The sequence below is a fragment of the Sturnira hondurensis genome, unplaced genomic scaffold, assembly GCF_014824575.4.
Source record: "Sturnira hondurensis isolate 20B ecotype Veracruz unplaced genomic scaffold, ASM1482457v3 Scaffold0014384, whole genome shotgun sequence".
Classification (NCBI taxonomy): Eukaryota; Metazoa; Chordata; class Mammalia; order Chiroptera; family Phyllostomidae; genus Sturnira; species Sturnira hondurensis.
In genome coordinates, this window is record NW_028087015.1 from 15633535 (window position 1) to 15653728 (window position 20194).

General features: G+C 41.8%; 1 protein-coding gene across 3 annotated transcripts in view; it reads right to left on the reverse strand.

The window, feature by feature from the left end:
* The window catches only part of CTNND2 (catenin delta 2), an 837284-nt gene that overhangs the window by 95742 nt on the left and 721348 nt on the right, over window positions 1-20194 (reverse strand). For 2 of the 3 annotated variants that reach the window (XM_037063010.1, XM_037063011.1), the window contains 3 exons: window positions 17961-18134; window positions 7397-7471; window positions 6206-6356 (listed from right to left, as the gene is read on the reverse strand). In XM_037063010.1, the coding sequence (XP_036918905.1) occupies window positions 6206-6356; window positions 7397-7471; window positions 17961-18134 (400 nt within the window). The remainder of the gene's footprint in view (window positions 1-6205; window positions 6357-7396; window positions 7472-17960; window positions 18135-20194) is intronic. The other variant, XM_037063012.1, reaches the window with a different exon arrangement.

Genomic DNA, 20194 nt, shown 5'->3' on the forward strand with positions numbered 1-20194 from the left:
TTCTGTCTGGCGCTCCCTTTGAGGCTGGAATGGAGAGAGGAGGTGTTGCTTGGACAGAGGCGCAGCTGGCTGTCCACGTGCCAAGGCCCTACAAATGCGAAAAATGGCCCATATAATATGAATGTGTGGGGGCATCAAAGAAGGATTCTTATAGACCCTCCAAATGTGGCGACTCCACCACCCACATGAGAACAGAGACGGGGAAAGGGTCATGCAAAGCAAAGAGGACAAGGAGAAGGACCCAGGCGAAGTGGGGAAGGGCCAGGTCCATGAGCCAGGGGACGGGCCTTCCCTGCAGTCCAGGGAGGGGTGTGGGGAGTGGGGAGGATGCTTCCAGTATCCCCACCCTGGCTCATCTGCCAAAAGTGTGGCAGGCAGCCACCAGGCAGGGAAGAGAAGGGAGGGCGCTCAGTTAGCTCTGCCAATCCTACCTGCAGGGCGCTGGCAGCAGCTCCGCCAGCCTTCAGCGGAGGTGGGGGCACACAGAAATGATACTATTTCCTACCAGGTCTCAGACCTCTTCCAGCATGGCAGCAGAGAGAGTGAGTGTGAGGAGAGTCCTGGATCTCAGCGAACATCAAAGCTGTCTATCTTTCCTCTACTCTCTGGATGCTGTGGGACGAGGCTGAAACAGACACCCTTCCACGTCTTCCCCTCTCTATCTGGGATTCTCCAAACCTCCTCTAGATCCATTCTTCAGAATGAATGACCCTTGTTATCCATCCACCAGTGAATTACCGAGTGACTGTTACAGGTATAGCAAAGTGCTAGGCAGGAAGTAAAAGGAAATAGGGTACCAGATCCCTGCTTATTACATCACTGGGAAATATTGTGATGAGTGCACATACAAGAATAAAACTACACAGTGGAAATCTAAGACGACTGAAAACATTTCTTACGAGGTGGGTGCTACCCATTCCACTCTGAGTTCAAAGAAGATCCTCCAGCATGGACGCCAGCCTGAGCTGGGCACTGAGTGATGGGTGGGCTTGGTAAGTAAAGAACTGTGAGAGAGGGCGCCAGGGAGGAGACAGCTAGGGTGCCACAGACACTGGTGTGGCTGGAGAATTCAGGGAAAAGTGCGGTTAGAGGTAGGAGGCAGTTTGGGGTGTGAACAGACAGCACCCCTAGCGTGACGCCAAGGCATTCATGGAAGAGATAATCTTATACATTGGGGAACTTATGCGTGGTGTCAATGAAACTATTTTGATACATGATACAGCCTTTTGATTTTCTTCCCCCCACCCTCTCTGCTCTCAGGGAGGTCCAGCCATTTGATTTTCTACGCTGTCTGCAAATGCAGTGAAACAAAACAGCACATACGATAAAATCACTCTCTTGAGGATCATTTTCCATGGGTAGGTAGCCATGGGTTAAAGATCAATGTTTCTCAAGTGCTAGACACCTCCCCCCTAGTGTTTCCATGTGCTTTAAGTTAAAAAAACATACATATTGGAGTTTTGTTTGTTTTGTTTTGTTGGCAGAGGGGGTGGATATTTGGCTAAAATCAATATCCGCCATCTGCATCAGGAACTGTCCTTCCCGAAATGGATGGAATTTTGCTAAACTGGTTAAGTGATATATTGTCTTCTCTGTCACTGAAGCTAAGTAGTATCATTAATTAAAAAAACAAGCAAACAACCAAAGGAACGTCTCTGAATGATGAAGTGACACTTTACCGAGAAGGATAATTAACATTTTCAGAAGGTCGCGAATAAATGTATGGATGTGGATGACGCTGGACTCCCACACCCAGCCACTCAGAAGATCGCACAGATCTGTCTGTAGCACACTTGTCACCCACCGATGGCAGGGACATGCACAGAATGGGGAATGCAACCTGAATGGGAAGGCGCAGGGGAGGCAGAGAATGTGGCGCTCCCTTCAGTGCTTCTCTACGATCCTCGCTTGAGCTGACGGGGCAGGGTGCTTGCTGTTTCGCAGCTTCTCTGGAGTTTTCCGATAATGGCGCCCAAGGAAGATAAACCATTCCCTAACCTGAGTGTGGCAGCTGCCCCTCCCCCCACCCCAAACTGGAAGAATGATGTAAGAAGAGATGTAACTTCAAGCGACACCCCAGAATCAATAATAGAAAGAACTGGATTCTTTGTGAAATCCCCGGCGTCTGCACACACGTGGTAAACTTCAGCAGGCAAATGAACTGGCTTTGTGATGCTTTTCTTTATTAGTATAAAATCCTTTTCTTTAGTGGACGTTTTACATTTGCTTACCTAACGGTTTGCTGATCTGGAATTCATTTTAAAATGAGGATCAGCGAGGAGACAAGTGTAATCATTTGGCAAATATTTATGAAGTTGCTGCTGTGGGTTGAGTGCTGTTCTAAGTACATGGGCTCCACTGGTGAGCAAACAAGATAGAATTTCCTGCCTTAATGGGCTCAGATTCCAGTGGGTGGGGGGGATGGACAGGTAACGAGACAAAGGGAATAATATGTGGTGTATTAGATGGTACTCAGTGCTGCAGGAAAAATAAAGCAGGGAAGAAATTGGGGGTATAATTATTAAAAATATTTTATTTATTTATTTTTAGAGAGAGGGAAAGGAAAGGAGAAAAAGGGAGAGAAACATCCCTGTGTGGTTGCTTCTCACACGCCCCCTACTGGAGACCTGGCCCACAACCCAGGCATGTGTGCTGACTGGGAATGGAACTGGCAACCCTTTGGTTTGAAGCCCTTACTCAACCCAGTGAGCTACACCAGCCATGGCAAGGGGATGGGGGGTGGGTGCAGAATTTTTTACATGGAGGTGAGGAAAGGTTGTGCTGGGAAATTGGCACTTGAGCAGGGTGAGAACTGAGGCACATGGACACCTGGAGGAAGAGGACTCTAGACAGCAAGTTCGAAGTCTCTGAGGATCAGTCTATGGGATCAGGGAACCTTCGTGACTCAGTGGCCTCAGCAAGGTTAGTGACAGCGAGAGGCCAGAGGGTAAGATCAGAGAAGGAACAGAGAGCTGTATTGTACAGAGTTGTGTCTGCCTAACAGCCTTCACCTTCCACAGAGAGATGAGGAGCTATGGGGGGTTTTGAGTGGAGAAATGACAAGCTCTAAGATTTTAACAGGACCACCCTGTTTCCTGCATTAAGAGTACACGGTAGGGGGTGACGGCAGAAGCAGGGAGACCAGGTTGATGGCCATGGTAATCATCCAGGTGAGAGGTGATGAGAGTTTGAGGAAAAAACTAGGAAGGTGAGAGGTGTCAGATTCTGAGAAGATACAGAAGGAAGACTGGGTTTGTTGATGGTCTGGATAAGAAGGGTGAGGAATCAAACGGCCTGTAAGGCGCCTGCCCCAGATCACTGCAAGGACAGGCCACCACTCACTGTTGGGGGAAGACTGCGGAAGGCTTGGGTTTGGGGAGAAGATGAGGACCTCAGGTCTGGAGATGTGACCCCTGAGATGCCCGTTGGGTATCCAGTGGATCTACCAGACAGAGTGGGACCCAGAAATGTGGGATTCGCACCAGAGACGTGTATGTGGGAGCTGTCAGAATAAACGTGATCTCTGACACCATGCAATTATATGGCGTCGCCAAAGCTTTCCGTGAGAGTTGGCAGAAGAGAGAAGATGTAGAAGTTTATTGTTTTTGTTCTTGGTTCAAAGTCATTGCGACTTTATTTTCAATATGTAAAGTTCTAGGCGGCATTTCCTTAAAGACCACTACTTCTTACAATATTTAAAGTAAAAGAATTGGTGACGGCCACACTTCCTTTTTCCTAGATAGAATATAACGGTGCATTTTAGTTTTTTGTTTTGTTGTTACATTCTGCTTTTCTCATTCAGGAAAAAGGTTATTGATTCCATAAAGCCCAGGAATTAGATATTTTCACTTCTATTTTTAAGGAATTGGCTCCCTTTCCTGCCTGGTGACATTTGTTAGTAAAGGTTTAATTTAACGGGGGCAATACGGAACTCCCAGTGTCCCTGCCTCAGCCAGAGTACTAGATAACGATTCTGAGACAGAATGCACACCTGGGAGCTAGAAAACCAATCAATAGTTCCCTATTTTATTATATTTTAATCCACCAAAAGAAATAAAACACGTGAACTCACAATACTGAGTAGTGAGTATCCGGTCAGTAGACTGATTAGCTATTGATTTTTTCTCCATGTTTGAGAGGAGCTATGAGATTTTATCGGAAGCCCCAGCCCTGTCCTGTCTGAAACAACTGTAAGAAAAGAAAGAGAGCACACGGGAGAGAGTATCTTGACCTTTTGAGCTAATAGCCTAGTTTCCATACTTGACAAAATCTACAAACAATACTTAAAGTCAAATTAAATCTAAACATCCAATTGCATTTATTTCATGCCTTATGATGCGATGCAAGTATAAACAATAATTGCATGTATTAGACACAGATGTGAAGTTTGGTTTACTTGTGAATAAATACATGACTGGAGACCTGCAAGAACTTCCATTTTTGTTAGAAGATATGATGGGTACTGTGAAACGGCGGGAAGAAAAAAAAATGGCTGGTTCCCAGACCACACAGTACACCATGTGCGGGAATTTGAATAGCAATAATGGACCCATGTATCAATGTAAAATTTGGGTATGAAATTTGGATCAACACCTAGTATTCCAACTGCTCCAGAAATGAAATCTTGACCCTCCGCCCACTCACCTGCTTTCCGCTAGGTCCCCAAAAGCTATACACCCTGAACCTTCAGCACGGTGGGTGGTCCAGGTCCCTGCTGTTTATCTTCCATCGATATCTGTTACTTGCAGTCAGGCTTGCCAGGCTTCCAGCTGCACTGACTGACCACTGACCCTTCCGGAATGATCTCTTCAATGACTGATGCCTGCATTAGGACAATGGTCTGTGGGAGACTTGTGCCTCTTCCCAGGTAGGTCCTTGTGGTTCATTCGTGCTCCGGGCATCAAGCAGCCTTGGCCTGGGCATCTTCCCACCACAGAGGGAGGACCCAGGAGGCTTCTCTGGCCTGGGCACCTCATTCTGTCCCAGGCACACGAGGTCTCTTAACGGCCTTGGACCCACTGCCTTGCTCCAGGCTCCCAGAGGGCCTTCTGGAGTGGAAGCTCCTTCAACTTAGATATGTTTCCCCCCAAATATCCACCCTTTCAAGTCCTGGCTCAAATGTTACCTTCCTAAAAACTCCTATCCTGACCTTGGCCTCCCACTTAGAATCACAAGTCCTTATGCTGAGTGAGAGAAGCCACACATAAAAGCTCACGTATTGTAGGATTCCATTTACATAAAACACCCCCAATAGAAAAATCTGTGGAAACAGACCACACATAGGTCAGCCCCAGCAGCTGGGAGGAGGGGAAAACAGGGGGTGACTGCTCAGTGGGTGCAGGGCTTTCCTCAGAGTGATGAAAATGTGTTGCAATTTGATATTGGTGGTGGTTGTAATGCCACCAAAAAGGTACACTTTAACTGGTTAATTTTATGTTATGTGAATTTCACCTCAATTAAAAATTGACAATGTCACTAATTACTGTCTCCTTTATCCAGGTCCATTTCTCCCCTTAGAGTGTTCCTACCACACAGTGGGCTTCATGGGTGCATTTTGTTGATGGTACATCTCCCCTCCCCCAAATGGAAACTCCACATGGGCAAAGCTTCCTGTCTGCTTTGCTCATTGATGTGATAATGTCTGGGCCTAGAACAAGCCTGGAACAAGGTAGCTCGTGGATACATATTTGCTGAATATATAGATGAATGTACGAGTGCTTTAATGTTCATCAATAAATGATCTTCCTTATTTCTTGAATACCAAATTAAAGAAAGACCATTCTTTAAACAATAGGATTAAAGAACCAGTATGGTTTCATCCAAAATAAATTTAAAAATGGAGAGGAGAAGCAAAGTGGCGTGGATCCCATTTCAACTGCTGTTCACCACGTGGAAAGCAAACAAACAGCCTGACAGGGATTTAAAGGATGGGGAAGACGGGATCTAGTGCTGAGCACCATGGTTGTTTTTAATTTTCAAGGATTAGAAGTGTCAACAAACACTGCATTTTCCTCCAAATCCTAAAAGGTAAACAGGGCTCTTGGACTTAAACTAGGAGAACCTGGGGAAAATATGGCCCCAATAAATGCACTATTTCTGCATGGATAAATGTTCTGCATGTGGATTCAAGCACAGTAATTCCTGGACCCCGCCAGGAAATATTTTCACACAAAAACTGAGATGCTGTGAACTGGAGAGAACATACCAATAAGCTCCTTATTTCGGACGTCCAGGGCCATGTTCCGGAGCGCTGTGGCCACTGCGCACACCACACGGTCGTTATCTATCCGGAGCAGCTCCACCAGGATGGGCAGGCCTTTCTCTTTCCGGACAGCAGCTCGGATGTATACTGACCACTGCGAAAAAGATGGAAGGCGAAGACATCAGCAGTGGAGGAGGAAAATCCTATAAGCAAATAGCACGTACGGGCTTTCAGACTGCTGTTTGTAGGAGCCGAAAAAGTTGAATTACCAAGACCTAGTTGTAGAATAGTCTGAACAGGTTAGACATGTAGTTTTAACTCGATTTTTGCCTTCAACATATGATAAAGCTTTCAGGGTGTCAATTAACTGCACTTTACTTCTCTGGTACCAGCAGTTTTTTATTTTAAATTGGAAAGCCATTTGTAGCCATCTGCACGATTATGTACTTGATGCTTTTAGATGTGAAGGTTTGGGACACAAGGGGCTAGCCACTAACACTAAGAGGAATAAAAAGTGAACCCTAAAAAAAGCAGAACATGGTAAAAGATTAAATATGGGTGATTGTTTGAAAAAAAGAGATTAATATGGAGGCGGGGCATAGAGATGAGTTAGTTGCCAAACACACCAGCTGTCTGCTGACAGTAAAGAATAAATAAGTCAGATAAAGGTAGGGGTGAGTAGAGGTAAATATGACATTGACAGTCAAGAGTAACAGTGATAACATTTAATATACTATTTAGATCAAAATGCATTGTGTCTAAGGTCACAATTCCATTTCTAATTTATGAAATAAGATGTATAATTTGTTTTGGATTGGTGGTTGTTGACCTCAACAAAACGTACCCAGTCTTGCTATTGAAATACTTGCAATATCGGAATGATAAAACATTCCAGTTCATTTCACAGAATGCAGATACGCTCAGATCTGCAGACATTTGCATATATACTTTATATATACTCTTATACAGTGTTCCAGAGAAGAGAGTGCACTATAAAAATCAACCCGTATAAGGGTTTAATCTGTTGCAATTGCATTTACAATCTAAGAAAATTACATTCATGACACGAAGTTTTGGATTCTTTGTTTGAATATCTCTGGGGACCACCAAAGGTAAGCAAAGCCCCCATCCCTCCCCCGCCATCCCCTCCACCCGCCTTCCCCATGGGGCAGACACCCCAGAGCTGGCTCTCACCTGTGGCAGGCAGGGAGCCCCCTCTGGCAGTGAACGTAGGGCATACGCCATGCCTGCCACATCCTCAGCCCAGCCCTGCATGAAATATGAGATTAAAAAAACACACAACTTCATCCCATTCACATAGTTTCTTATCACCATCAATTTACACCATAAACTTTTCCTTTGCCCCCACTCCAGGGAGCCTGAGGGGGTGGGAAGCAGAAACAATCAAAAGCATCTCCTGATCGCTGCGAACTATTTCACAGCTGGGCTCTCAGGAAGCAGAGAAATGGATGGCCAGGGAGTCTTAGACATGGAAAAACATCCAGGTGTGGAAGGTGTTTTTTGGAATTTGGAGGGAGGTGCTCTGTGAACATGATACAAAACCTCCTTCATGTCCATTGGAAATTTCATTTGCAATTCGACATAGTAAGACACAATTTTCATCTACTTCCTCTACTACATGCAAACCTCTGGTCTTCACTGCCCAGGAAAGCTGGGAAACCTGCATAAACTCAGGTTTCTCAAGTGGTAAAGCTGAGCTTATGCAGCCCACTCATCACTGGGTTCTTCCCTAAAACTAAGAAGGGAGGCTAGAGAGAAAGGAAGAAAATGAAAATTGGAGTATGGGATCAATGTTTACCAATGGTGAGATGATCATCAACAGTAGATTTTATACTGGGGAAATATTCTTGACCTTTTGAGAGATAATAGGAAATGTTCTTGGGAACTTGGACAGGCTGATGCATGGGCCCTAAAGATGGCCTCTTTCCTGGTACCACCTTTATTCCATCCCAGAAAGCTGGTTTGTGTGTTAGTGACCTTTTCTAATTCCCCAAGAGGAAATCTAGATGCAACGTTGTTAAGTAACCTGCCCACTGGGGTCAACTGTACCCCTGACCCCCAATCCTGTTTCTCCAAATCTGCTTCTCTCTGTGATGCTGACAATCTTCCCTCCTCTACCAGCATCTCATTCTCTCCCCTTATTTCTGTGCTCAGTCTCCCAGACACTGCCTTGCTTTCCTTCCATCCTGCCTCCTCTCTTTTTCTAAGAGAGGAACGTGGCCATATTTGAAATGACTCAAAAAGGGAAGACTATGGCTTTATTTTCTTAGAAGTCCAGCTACTATGTCCCTCCCATGTGGGATGGAAAGATTATTTGGTGTTTGGAAAATAATGAGAGTTATTCAGCCTTGTTGGGAGCGGATTTGAGTTTTTAAAAAAGGCTGTATGTGGCCAAAAATGTGGGTGAGTTACAGATACAAATTTTTGGTATGAGAAAATGGTCAAGAGTAGTATATTCTCCCTAAGTGAAAAGGGATAATCAGACAACAGATTCAAACTTAGTATTATTGCTGTTGCCACAAAGAAAATAACTTATTTTGAAACTTTCAGTTGTGTATGTGTTTGTATGTGTATGGAAAATTTCCAATATTAGCTTAGTACAGGACAATTCAGAATAAATTATTTACATTTCACTCAAAAGGTGTTGTAAGTTTCTACACATTTTCTTGGCATGCAAAAATATGTGGTAGTGATGATTTTAAGTAGCAGCCAACCAGAGAAAGTCACGTGTAACCAAAGTGTAACCCACGAAGAAGAAGTAAATCACCAGGCAGAGGTGGAAAGAAAGGTACCCTACAGACAAAGTTATGAAAATGAGGAATGTTTCCAGGTGCACTCAACACAGAACCGTGAGGCTCCTATAGAGTTTTTCCAAAAGAGAAATAAGTTGACTTAGAACACAGCAGCCTCCCTGGTCGTTAGAAAGGTGTATGAGTTGCCAAGAGTTTTGTACCCTACACAAAAGTAGGAGTACCACTGGCATAAAAGCATGAACAAGAGAGAAATGTGTACCATAACCCACTGCAGTTGTAGAGGAAATCTTTGGGTGCAATGAGAGCACTATGCACTGAGCAAGCATGTGCAGGGAAGGAAGACATCAGGTATGGACCAGGATGTCTTTGAGAAGAATGGTCCATGAGCTGAAGAGAGGATGCTTGATGATTCAAGAGGAGGAGAAGGAAGAGGAATAGGAAGGGGAGAGGGAGAAGGACAAAAAGGAGATGGAGGAGGAACTGGTTCAGGAGAAATAGAATGAAAATGTGACCCAAATTGCTCCTGGAGAGATGCTTTCCCACTGAGAACCTCAGGAGAGTTACGTTCCCTCAAAATAATCTCAGCAAAAGAAACCTAACACTTAACAAAATGCCAGGTATGGTTCTATTTTTTAATGTGTATTAACTCATTTAATCCTCATCTCAACCCTGTGCAGTAGGTGATAGTGTTATTTCCATTTTACAGATGAGAAAAGGGAGGCACAGCCAAGTCCCACAGCCTGCAGATGCTTGACTATGTCTTGAACCCAGGGATCACTGCTTTAGAGTTGGGGCGCTTGACCGCCATTCTCTTCTGCATCTCAAAAAGAGGGTGCAAATTATACACATCTGCAATCATAGTCATATAACCCTCTGCAAAATCACCAACTGACCCTGGCCTAGTAAATTACATCATTATTTTAGTGTTCCAATAACCCACATGGTCCTCCTCTAACCTCCTGAGTTAAAGACCCTTCGAGAGCTGTCAATGAAGGTCCTGGACATTTCAATCTAGTCTTGATAACAACTTGCCTAGATTTAGCAAATCTTGTACGAGAAGTTGTGTATAACTGGAATCACAAAGAGAACAGCCTTGTCTGAATCAAGAAAGGATCATTTTTATTTGCATGTGCTATGACAACAATTCTAAATAGTAAATGCCGTTCCTTCTCCTCCTCCTCCTCCTCCTCCCAACCCATGGTTCTTCCCGGTGAGAGGCTCTGCTATTATCTCGCCCAACGAACGAGGTGTTGTCAGAATGGGACAGAGAGCAAAGCAGCAAATGCTTAGTGTTTAAGAGGGTGTAGATGCAGCTGAAAGATGGGTATACCTGAAAGGGGCTAAGAATGGGCAGAGAACAACGTGCTTGTTCCTCAGAGTCAACACACACACACACACACACACACACACACACACAGAGCCTCCAAGCTGGAGAGAGAAAGGATCCTGGCTGGAGAGGAAAGAATAGGTGTGAAAACATCAGGGGGACTGCCACCCAAAGTGCTCCGGCTGAGAGCTCCTTTGTGTGAGGGGCTGTGGATAAAATCCCCCTTTAAGATGGAAGAGTGGAGAGTCAACAGAAGCTCTGCTGCCCTTTTTGAACCTCAGCGGTGTCTCTGCAAGACTCAGAGAATTCCCCTACACAGTCATGGAGTGGGAACCATACATAGAGCGGAAATGACACCATGATTGCTGGGTGGGAGGAGGCTCCTGAAGCCCCAGTGTGGCATGGGGAAGCCCATGAGTATTTCTGTGGTCTTGATTGGGTGGCTGTGTAAGTCTTTTAAGGAGGGAAGGCTAAGGACCCAGGGCTGCAGAGAAATTAGTTGGGCAAGGGGCAGGGCAAACATCAGAATCACGGGCACTGATGGTCTGCCTGCATTAAGAAAAAAGGATGTGGCTGCATCTCAGGGGACAGCGACAGTGGGGGAGAGCAAGTGTGGGCCTGGGGAGCACATAGGGCCAGAGACGGTCCAATCACCAAGGCCCGTGTCCCAGATGAGAACCCAGCAGGACAAGGAGGCTTGTTCTGAGCCGGAGGACAGAAAAGCTTACATACTGAGAAGTGGAGACCCAATCCCCACCCCCAGCAGGGATAGGCCTGTGGATGCTGCCCAGGGTTAGCATTAACTGCAGGCGGAAGGAGAGGATGAAAACCGACAAACGTAAAGGTGGCCGAGGTTTAAGCCTGAAGGACAGGGCAAACGCTGAATTTGGCTGAGTTTACCTAAATGGTTTGGTTCTTGTTGCATTAGTTAAAATGAGGGCTCAGAGAGGAAACAAAGTTACTTGTATGTGAATTGGGCGTCCATTCACGTTTCTTATCTGTATTGATGGTGACGGTTTGGCAATAAAGTGAAGTCGTGAACTGCTGAACCCAGGCTGTCTCACTCCACTGTGGATTCCCAGGGGCTTGACTTTTAAAAATCTCAGCCCAGTCATAAACAGAATTAAGAGCTATCATTTTTCAAAAAATAAACTTCTGTCCTTTTTAAAATAAGGTGATTCAGGTAAGGCTGATTTAAAAAAGATTGATACTGTAATTTAACTAGCTTTTTCCTTTTGAAATCCTAATAATTTGCTAAATAACTACAGATAGTGTTCTCTTTTAAATATTAAATATTCTACTATAAAGTCAAAGCCATTATACTGCTAAATTTCTGAATTTGTTGATTAATATCTCTACACTTAAAAGTTCTCTTGCTTTAAAAGTGTAGTCTGCCACCAAATGGTTTTGCCACGTGATTCTTTTCCCATTGACTTCCTTTGTCAAATTAGCCATTTCCTCACTTTTTCTACCGATGGCAGCACCTTGTAGTGTCATGGAGCCACCAGGTGCTAAAGTCCTACGGCTGCAAGATGAGTAATAATACATCGGATGACTTTAGTGGAGATTGAGCGAGATTCTGAAATTCGTTTTGGAATTTATCTACAATGCCATGTCATTTATAGCGGTATTTCATTCTCATGTTAAGAGGACAGAATTCCCCTCCTCCAAAAAAAAAAAAGACTTTATTTATTTAGTCTTATTTGAAGTGAAGTTTTACTAGAAAAATGTTAAAAATATTCAGAAGCCTGTGTTTTTGCTGCATGCTTCACATCATTCTCTCTCCACGGTGGATCATTATCTGGGTTAGCAAGTTCTTCCAGTGGCAGAATGGCTCTGGCTGGTCGCTGCAAGAGGGTCTGTGGAGCAACTGGGCGGTACCAGCACAAGGCTCTTCAAATGAAGGGCTTCCTTTGCAACGGGCGCAAAATTTAGGTATCAGGTCTTTGAATTCAGAGACATATTACAGACTTATATTTATTTGTTTTTAAAATCTATTTTGAAAAGTGGCATTGCTAATCCAGAGGACTAGTAAAGAATCTCCTTATATTAAAGCAAAAAATCAATGGAATACAAAGTTAGGTCAAGGGAGCCGCAGCTATTGCACATTTGAAGTGTTTTCCTGTTTGTATTTTTGGAAGGTAAATCAGGTTAAAGGCAAAGACTAAATTTTACTGCATCTGTTCACGTGATGCTGAAAATATTAATGTCCAAGCAAGAGATTTTTCTGAGGGGAAAAAGCAGTTAGATATTCTTTTGTGGTAAGAATAAAGAAGGTCAAATTCAAGTAAAAGTGACAAAGAGGAAACATTCACTAAACCAGCAGTAATAAGTACACTGGCCTCTTCTATCCAATTAACTCTCAGACTATCTCAAGGGTCAGTAATTTTTTATGAAAAATCATGCTTTTAAAAATGAATGAGCCTTTCTGGACATAAAGATTTTAAAAAAAATTGTGAACATTTGCTATCAGTACTACTTATTGGAGTCTTATAGAAATCACTAAGTCATGTGTGGTTAGGGCCAGTGACTTGGCTATGACCCTGATCTTCCTTGTCTCCTTCTCCCTAGGTTGGGGCCCACCCTTGAACTGTGTCAGGCTGGTCCTCATGTCCAGTGTGTTGTGTCCAGGAGCTGGCTGATTGGGCAAAGTTCTCAGATAACCTTTGTCTCATTCGGACCCAATTTCTAACCCATTAAGCATCATGCTTCGTGTCCCATTTTCATTACATGTTTTCAAAATTATCTTTCTTTGTGTTCAAACCATACACTTATATCATACCACTAACTACGACAATGACAATTCTCTTCGTCTTGGGCAGCGCACCATGATGTCGCACTCCTCTGATCTGCCCTGGTTCACTTGTACCTGATATTCTACTTGCTAAGCTATGCTAAATGCAGTGTCTTTCTCAAGGCTGTTGGCCCTACCTCTAGGGTCAAGTCTCATATTTTCCAGTTCTCTTATTTTTTATGTATTTGGGTTACATGGCAGGAGATTGTTTCCTTATTTACTACATCTATGTTGCTGTCACGTTAGCTCATTAACTATTAACAGACTAATATCCAAGTACCTATTTAGTTTATCTTATTTAAAAAGTAAATGAGGAAACAATAGAGTCTTAGAATAGTCCCAATTTAGGGAGAAAGTTGACTAAAAATATCTAAAATGTGTGGTTTTTTGGCAAGTACAGGTATATTTCTATAGTTCCAACCCTGGGTTTTCATGAAGTTCAATTGCAAGAGAAGTAACCCATAAGTGGGAGTCAAAGAACATTTGGTCACAGTTTTGGAAAGCTTCAACCTACTATATCCAATTGTTTCAATATTCTGTGACATAAAATGTCATTATACTATAAATGAGGAAAAGCTACCAACTGACTTCCATGTTGACTATGGAAAACATTTATCACTTTGCTTTTGCCATAAAGCGATTATGTGTTTTTGATGCTTATAAACCAGTAATGAGGGCTTTAAAGTTTAAAAGTATTTAGGGCCATTATGAAGACCTAGTTTGCTAGTCAATTTGCCACATAAAAAGAGTGTGCACGATCTCCCCATAAAGAGTAATTATTGGTTCAGATGATGAAGTCTGTAAAAAGCTGCCTCTATGCAAAATCCTGGAGTTTTACCTTCACATTTCTGCTTTGTTTAGGTCATAAAAAGTTAAGGGCACTAAAATTCAATGGTTGCTATAAAACCACATCCTTGGAACTCCAGATTTCAGACGGTAACACTGCCTACACACCACTTGATGCTGTTACGTATCCTAAGTTAATCTTGTACTTACAATTTTTTCTTAAATCTGTTTTTTAAAGACTTTTTGTACAAGTTTTTCTAATCTTTTGAAAATTATAACAAGGTATCAGTGTTAGGCTTAATGACAGTCTTCTCAAATCATCCCAATGAATTGTTTATCTTCCCTTCCCACATATTCCCTTACCATTTAACATGATAAATTAATGAATTGTATAACAGGGGATGATAATAGGATTGACTTATATGCATACTTGTGTATTTGCATTTTGATAAGAAAGTGCTTATATAAATATATATATATATATATTCTTTGTGCATATATATATATATATATATATATATATATATATATACTTTGTTAACTACACATAAATATTCCCCAGAAGCCCCTTGCTCTGCCTGAGGACCATTCCATTTTTCTACAGTTACAGTATTGGGATGGCCAACACTCTTAAAAGTAAGGTTGACATCTGAGAGTCAGAATTCGACTTTAACGATGGGGATGGAAATCTTTCTAAAATGCCTTCTGTCTTTTAAAATTACCAGTAACTATTTAACGCTTTCTTGATGACAGAGGGTCAGCATTATGACTACCAGTTATTGGAATATAAGCAACAGCCAAGACATTGGATGACGTCTGACTGGTTTTCTCTCTTGTATCCTTAGATACTTTTTAAAATTCTTCTGTCTTTGCTCTTTGCCATCAGAACATTGACTCTCCCTTCTTATGGCAGATCTGTGTGCCCATGCATAAGAGGCACTCCTTGCAATTTTTAATAGTTGCTTGAAAGCTCATTGGATTGGGGAATCATCATGGTCATGGTTGTTAAACTTTGTCTAAAATATGGTATAATTTTTGTGATACTTCATCTGCTCCAGACCCTCCTGCCTCCTTATTAGTAGTGTCTATTAATAATAGAAAGAACATGAAATAACAGGCTTCTGGGCATGCAGGGGGAAATTTCACACTGGGGCTCACTGCTGAGCTAATGGGCAGATTTATGCACTGAAAACTGTCAGCAACATATTATTGCCAGAAAATACCGAAAATTTCTATCATGCTTCATAATTCTTATTTTATAATCCAAAGTAGGAGAGAATTTTTGAACATTAAGATAGCATAAAATTTTAATCTTATCATTTTCTTATTCTGAACACCTACAGACCCAGGCATATCTCGGCAGCTCTGTCAGCTGACCTGGTTACTTCAGAGATGGAGAGAGCCTGGTCATTCCAACAGCAAGTTCAACGCTGCAGACACTGTGGGACTGGGAAATGCTATACAAATCTGCAGCCTGAAAAGCACTGCTGTGTGTGGAGACTGAAAAGAAGATAGTTTTCCCATAACTCCTTTCTGTCACAGGGCTGGGCAGTGGGGTACAAAGAAGTAAATGGGACTTGGCTTCTGTCTTAAAGGTTTACGGGCCAGATTCCTTTCTAGAGGGCATGCTTAGTAGCTCAGGAAGGACTGCTATATGTAAAGGAATATCTGGTGACTCTGACCCTTAATTTTGGTGTTTAGATTTTGTGCAGTTTTTAGTACATAAAATTTTTTTTGTCTGGCTGCTTTTAAGATTTTTTCTTTACTATGGATTTTGAGCAATTTGATTAGGATGTACCTTGGTAGAGTTTCTTTATATTTTATTGTGGTTTTGGTCCCCTAAGCTGCTTGAATCTGTGAGTATATGGTTTTCACAAAATCTGAAAAATTTTCAAGCATTAATTTTTCAAATATTTTTTTCTGTTTTCTTTCTCCTTTCTCCTTCCTCTCATTTGGGGGACAGCAATTACACACATATCAGGCCACTGTACATTTTTTATTTTTACTCTGTGTTTAATTTTGTATAGTTTCCACTGCCGTCTTCCAGTTCATGAATCTTTCCTTCTGCATTGTCCAAAATGCTGTTAATCCCATTTACAAGTCTTTTTTGTTTCAAACATTGCAAATTAATTTTAGAAATTTTATGTCCATCTTCAATATGTTTTCCATGGTTCTAAATAGCTTTTTGTATGTGTGGAATACAGAGTTTAACTTTTAAAGTAGAGGTTGTAGTCTTCCATTTAAAATCCTTTAGACCTCAAAGACACATCTCCACTTTTAAACTGTTATAAGAATCTAAGTATTTCTCAAAGAAAATGATGCTTCACTAAAATATCACAGTTCAAGATGGCATACGTGATTTGATACCAGCTAGATGGCTTTGTGCTTCATACCAGACTCACGCCTGCAGGCCAGAGCCCACTTTCCCATGCCCATCTAGTGAGTCCTCCAAGGCAGGGGAACTGGGTAAGCATCTATGTATTCTTGGCTGTATATACTGACACCCCCTTAGCCAATGATGTCCTGTTCCCACCTTTGCATTCAGTGTCATGACTGACCTACATGATGTGATGTGAAGCAGCCACAATCTTCTCTGTTTAAAAATGGCACATCTGAGAACATAATGAAGTGCTTTAATTGGTCCAGGGTCATAAAGCCCAGAAGAGAGACAGTCTAGGTTAGAATTGTGACTGGAGTCAAAGCCTCCTAAATTTAGAGGGAGATGAGATCTAAGGTTTAGTTCAAGGAAGGAGTTTCCATTATTATCTCTTTCCAACTCATGCAAGACTATTCTCTGGAATGCTGCCTGGCGTGACTCTGCTTTTGAAGCTTTTCTCTGGTTGAAAGCAAGCAATAACTTCACTTAACAATTTCACTTCCCTCCCCCCAAGCTGAATTCTTACAGTACAACATTAGGGATGCCTATGGGCAGGGGAGGAAAGAGACTGTATGTTCACTCCTGAAGCTCTCAAAAGGAGGGGTGGGCCTGCCCAGGCACACTATTGGGGACTGGACCCCCAAAGTTGGGGTGTCACATCTGAGAAAGAACGCAGTGCTACTGCCGGGACTGTAGCAATGGAAACGAAGGTTGACGCAGAGAGAGATGACAAGAAGGCAGATGTTGGAAGTCATAATAAGAAGGGAGGGTATGGCTGCATGACAATGACGAGGCCAGTATGTTTGGTATCTACAGTGTTGGGCTTCTGAGAATTATCTGTAGTTACGTGCCCACATTAACATTGTTTTAAAAAAATGTTAACAGAGTGATTATGCATATCCCAGACCCAAGCTTTGATATTAAATTAATGGAAAACGGATGGCAGATGTCCAAACTTCCTCTCTTGATATTTTCCCCATATGCCTTCCTTCTTCTAAGACATTATATATTTTTTATGAACTAAGGCAAGTTAGCTCATACACCATTCATGATCAAACTCAAGAATTCTTTGCTATGACGAATCCCTTTCTACTCAAAGTGAGGGTCATGGAAGTTTTCAAGGAAAACCAATCAGGGACAGTGTGTGTGTATAAGGACTCTAATTTTCCCAACATTATGTTTGTTTTACTTTAACATTTTTGCCAACGATAACTAGCAATACTACTCTTCTCCGTAAGCCAATGATTTAAAAATCAGTAGGTTCTTTTCCTCTGGGCACAGGACTGCCAACCACATAACAGCAACCCACACAGGATTTTTCACAAGATGTCTGGGTATTAACTCTCTTAGCCATCAACAGGGGTGCTCTGAAAAGCATCGGCATGTCACAGTCTCCTCTGAAAATGAAGCTGGTCAGCTACACAAGGAGAGCGGAAAGCATATCACAGCATTTTAGATGACTATACTTATATCTATTCATCTGTGTTTTGTAGTGATCGTCAAGGACCCCTGAGCCTTAAAGAAGAAATTTTCAAAGGAATATTTTATTCTAAGTCCAATGGTTCAGTGTAACTGGTCTTTCTCTAACATCCTCAGAAACTTCATTAGAATTACATTTCTCAAAGCTGGACTTGTGTTACTTTCTTAAGCTTGTGCTCATAGTCCCAGATTTCTTTTTTATGGTAACGAACTAGCCATACCTTCCAGCTCCCTGCAGCCAAGTTCTGCAGGGCGCCTGCGGCCCCTTCCAACGTGTCTGCATTTGAGCACTCAGAGAGCAGTGTGAGGTAGGGTTTGACTATTGATGGGTGCCACAGCATCTGGATCCCTTTTGGTGGCTCTGCACAGTCTGGAAGAGGTCCTACTCCATCCCACTGAAGGAAGAGAAATGAGAGAGTAAACATCTTTAACATCATGACACTTCCCAATATTGCTTTCTATAAACATTACCGATGATGAAAAGCAGAGTGTCACAATATCTGGTAAGCATGTCCTACACGTAGGGTAATGTAGTAACTGTCCTAAATTAGGAGCCATTCCTGCCCATTGGGAGCTTACAATAGAGAGTGGAGGGGGCTGTAGCATGGACATAAGTGAGTGGAACTGGCAGAATGGATAAACTCCCTGGAAACAATTCTAGGTCATGCTAGAGGAAAGCAGGAGAAGAGATGGATTAGGGAGGGAGGAAGAAGGCTAAAGGTCAAGGTGGCCTGTTTTATAGTTAGCATACCACGGACATAACATGGTGGTTCGTAACAATCAAATGCCTTCACTTCTTATGCATAAATGTGAACTCTGATAAATTCTACATTTCTAAATAAATAAATTCTTACAGCACATGTTTGTTTGATTCTAAGGACTATCATTGTACCTACAGACTTCAAACAAATGACAGAATGAACCAGGGAGAAACTGGCTGTGGTTTACTGGATACACTGACGAGGCACAGATGCACCAGCTCTTACAGCAATTCTGAGGTAGTTAAGTTTGTTTTGAATCGAAGCTAATAAATAATAGAACAAATGGAAAATTAATTACAAATAATTTAGAAATTATGCATCATTGCACAAAGAAATACCAGTAGACCATTGAAAAGTATAGTTGTGAAGACCTCATAGCAACTTGAGCAAGTGATTACAATATAAATTAAATGAACAGAGCAGGATACAAAGCGGTGTGGGCTTTGTGCTTTGTAGCCTATAAAATGCACCATAAAAACCACATAACAATAATAAAAACTTATTAATAAAATAATTACGCCTTTCATTTCAAATTTTCAATTTTTTATAATAAAAAAACCTAAAAACTGTAATAATGGCTATGATCTTTGGTCATATATAACTTTTGTCGTTTGTGAAATATAAAGGCAATGAATACAGTGAGGGTAGAAATGAAGTATAATACATATATAGAAAAAAGATTCCCATATTCACTTTTGAGAAGAACCATAGTAAAACAAAATAACCCTTAATCTTAGAGTTCAAGCACTAAAGTATTCACCTGCTATTTTGTATTTATTAGTGACCACTTAAAATAAAAAATATGGTCCTAATGTCATATACTAAGCTTTCTTGCAGATATTTCATGTACATGTATATGTGTGTGTGTGTGTGTGTGTGTGTATATATGTATGTATATATATATACATATATATCTCACAACTATATTTCAGAATCTTGTTTCTTCTGAAAATTTTACTGGAAGCAAACAGGCTTATTTCATATCTTTGTGACATAAAAAGGAAGTGTTCATGTAGAGCATGTAAAGTTATTTACCTGCCACAAATAATTTCAAGAGTTTCATCATTTACTTTCAAAACAACCCCTGAAAACTCAGGCCTTCTTTTCCTCAGTTATGGTAGAGCTTAGCTTAAGTCAAGGCTAAAGCTCAAGGATGAATGATGTCTCAAGGATGAATGTTGGATGTCCCAGTGGAGGTCATTTCCAATAAGAGTGTTGGTATTTTCAGCTTTCTAACAAGAAGACTCAATGTGAGAATCTTCTTGTTTTTTTTTAACCAAAACCACTTCTAAACTATTCAAAGACGACTTTGCATCTTTGCACAGGCAATCAATAAAACCTGCACGTCTCTTTTAAAGACATAAAAAAAAACCGAAAGCGAAAGTGAACCAGCCTTGTCCCACTGCACCTGGTTCATTACTTGAGACTGGCTCACTCTGTCGGACAGAAAGACAGCCCAAGGCAAAGAGCACTGCCAATGTGTTGGTTTGCTGACATCGACAAGGAAGCAGGAGTGATACTGGCTTTTCAAAGGAAACCAGCTTGGGTGATTGAATCTGCCTGCTAGTACAATGGGAAATGGGACGTTATTTCATTCTGGTTTATTTTTATGTTTTTATTTTGTTATCTCCTTAAAACTTTTAAGCCCTCGTTTTCACACAAAAAATTAATAATATTGAAAACAACAGACTAGG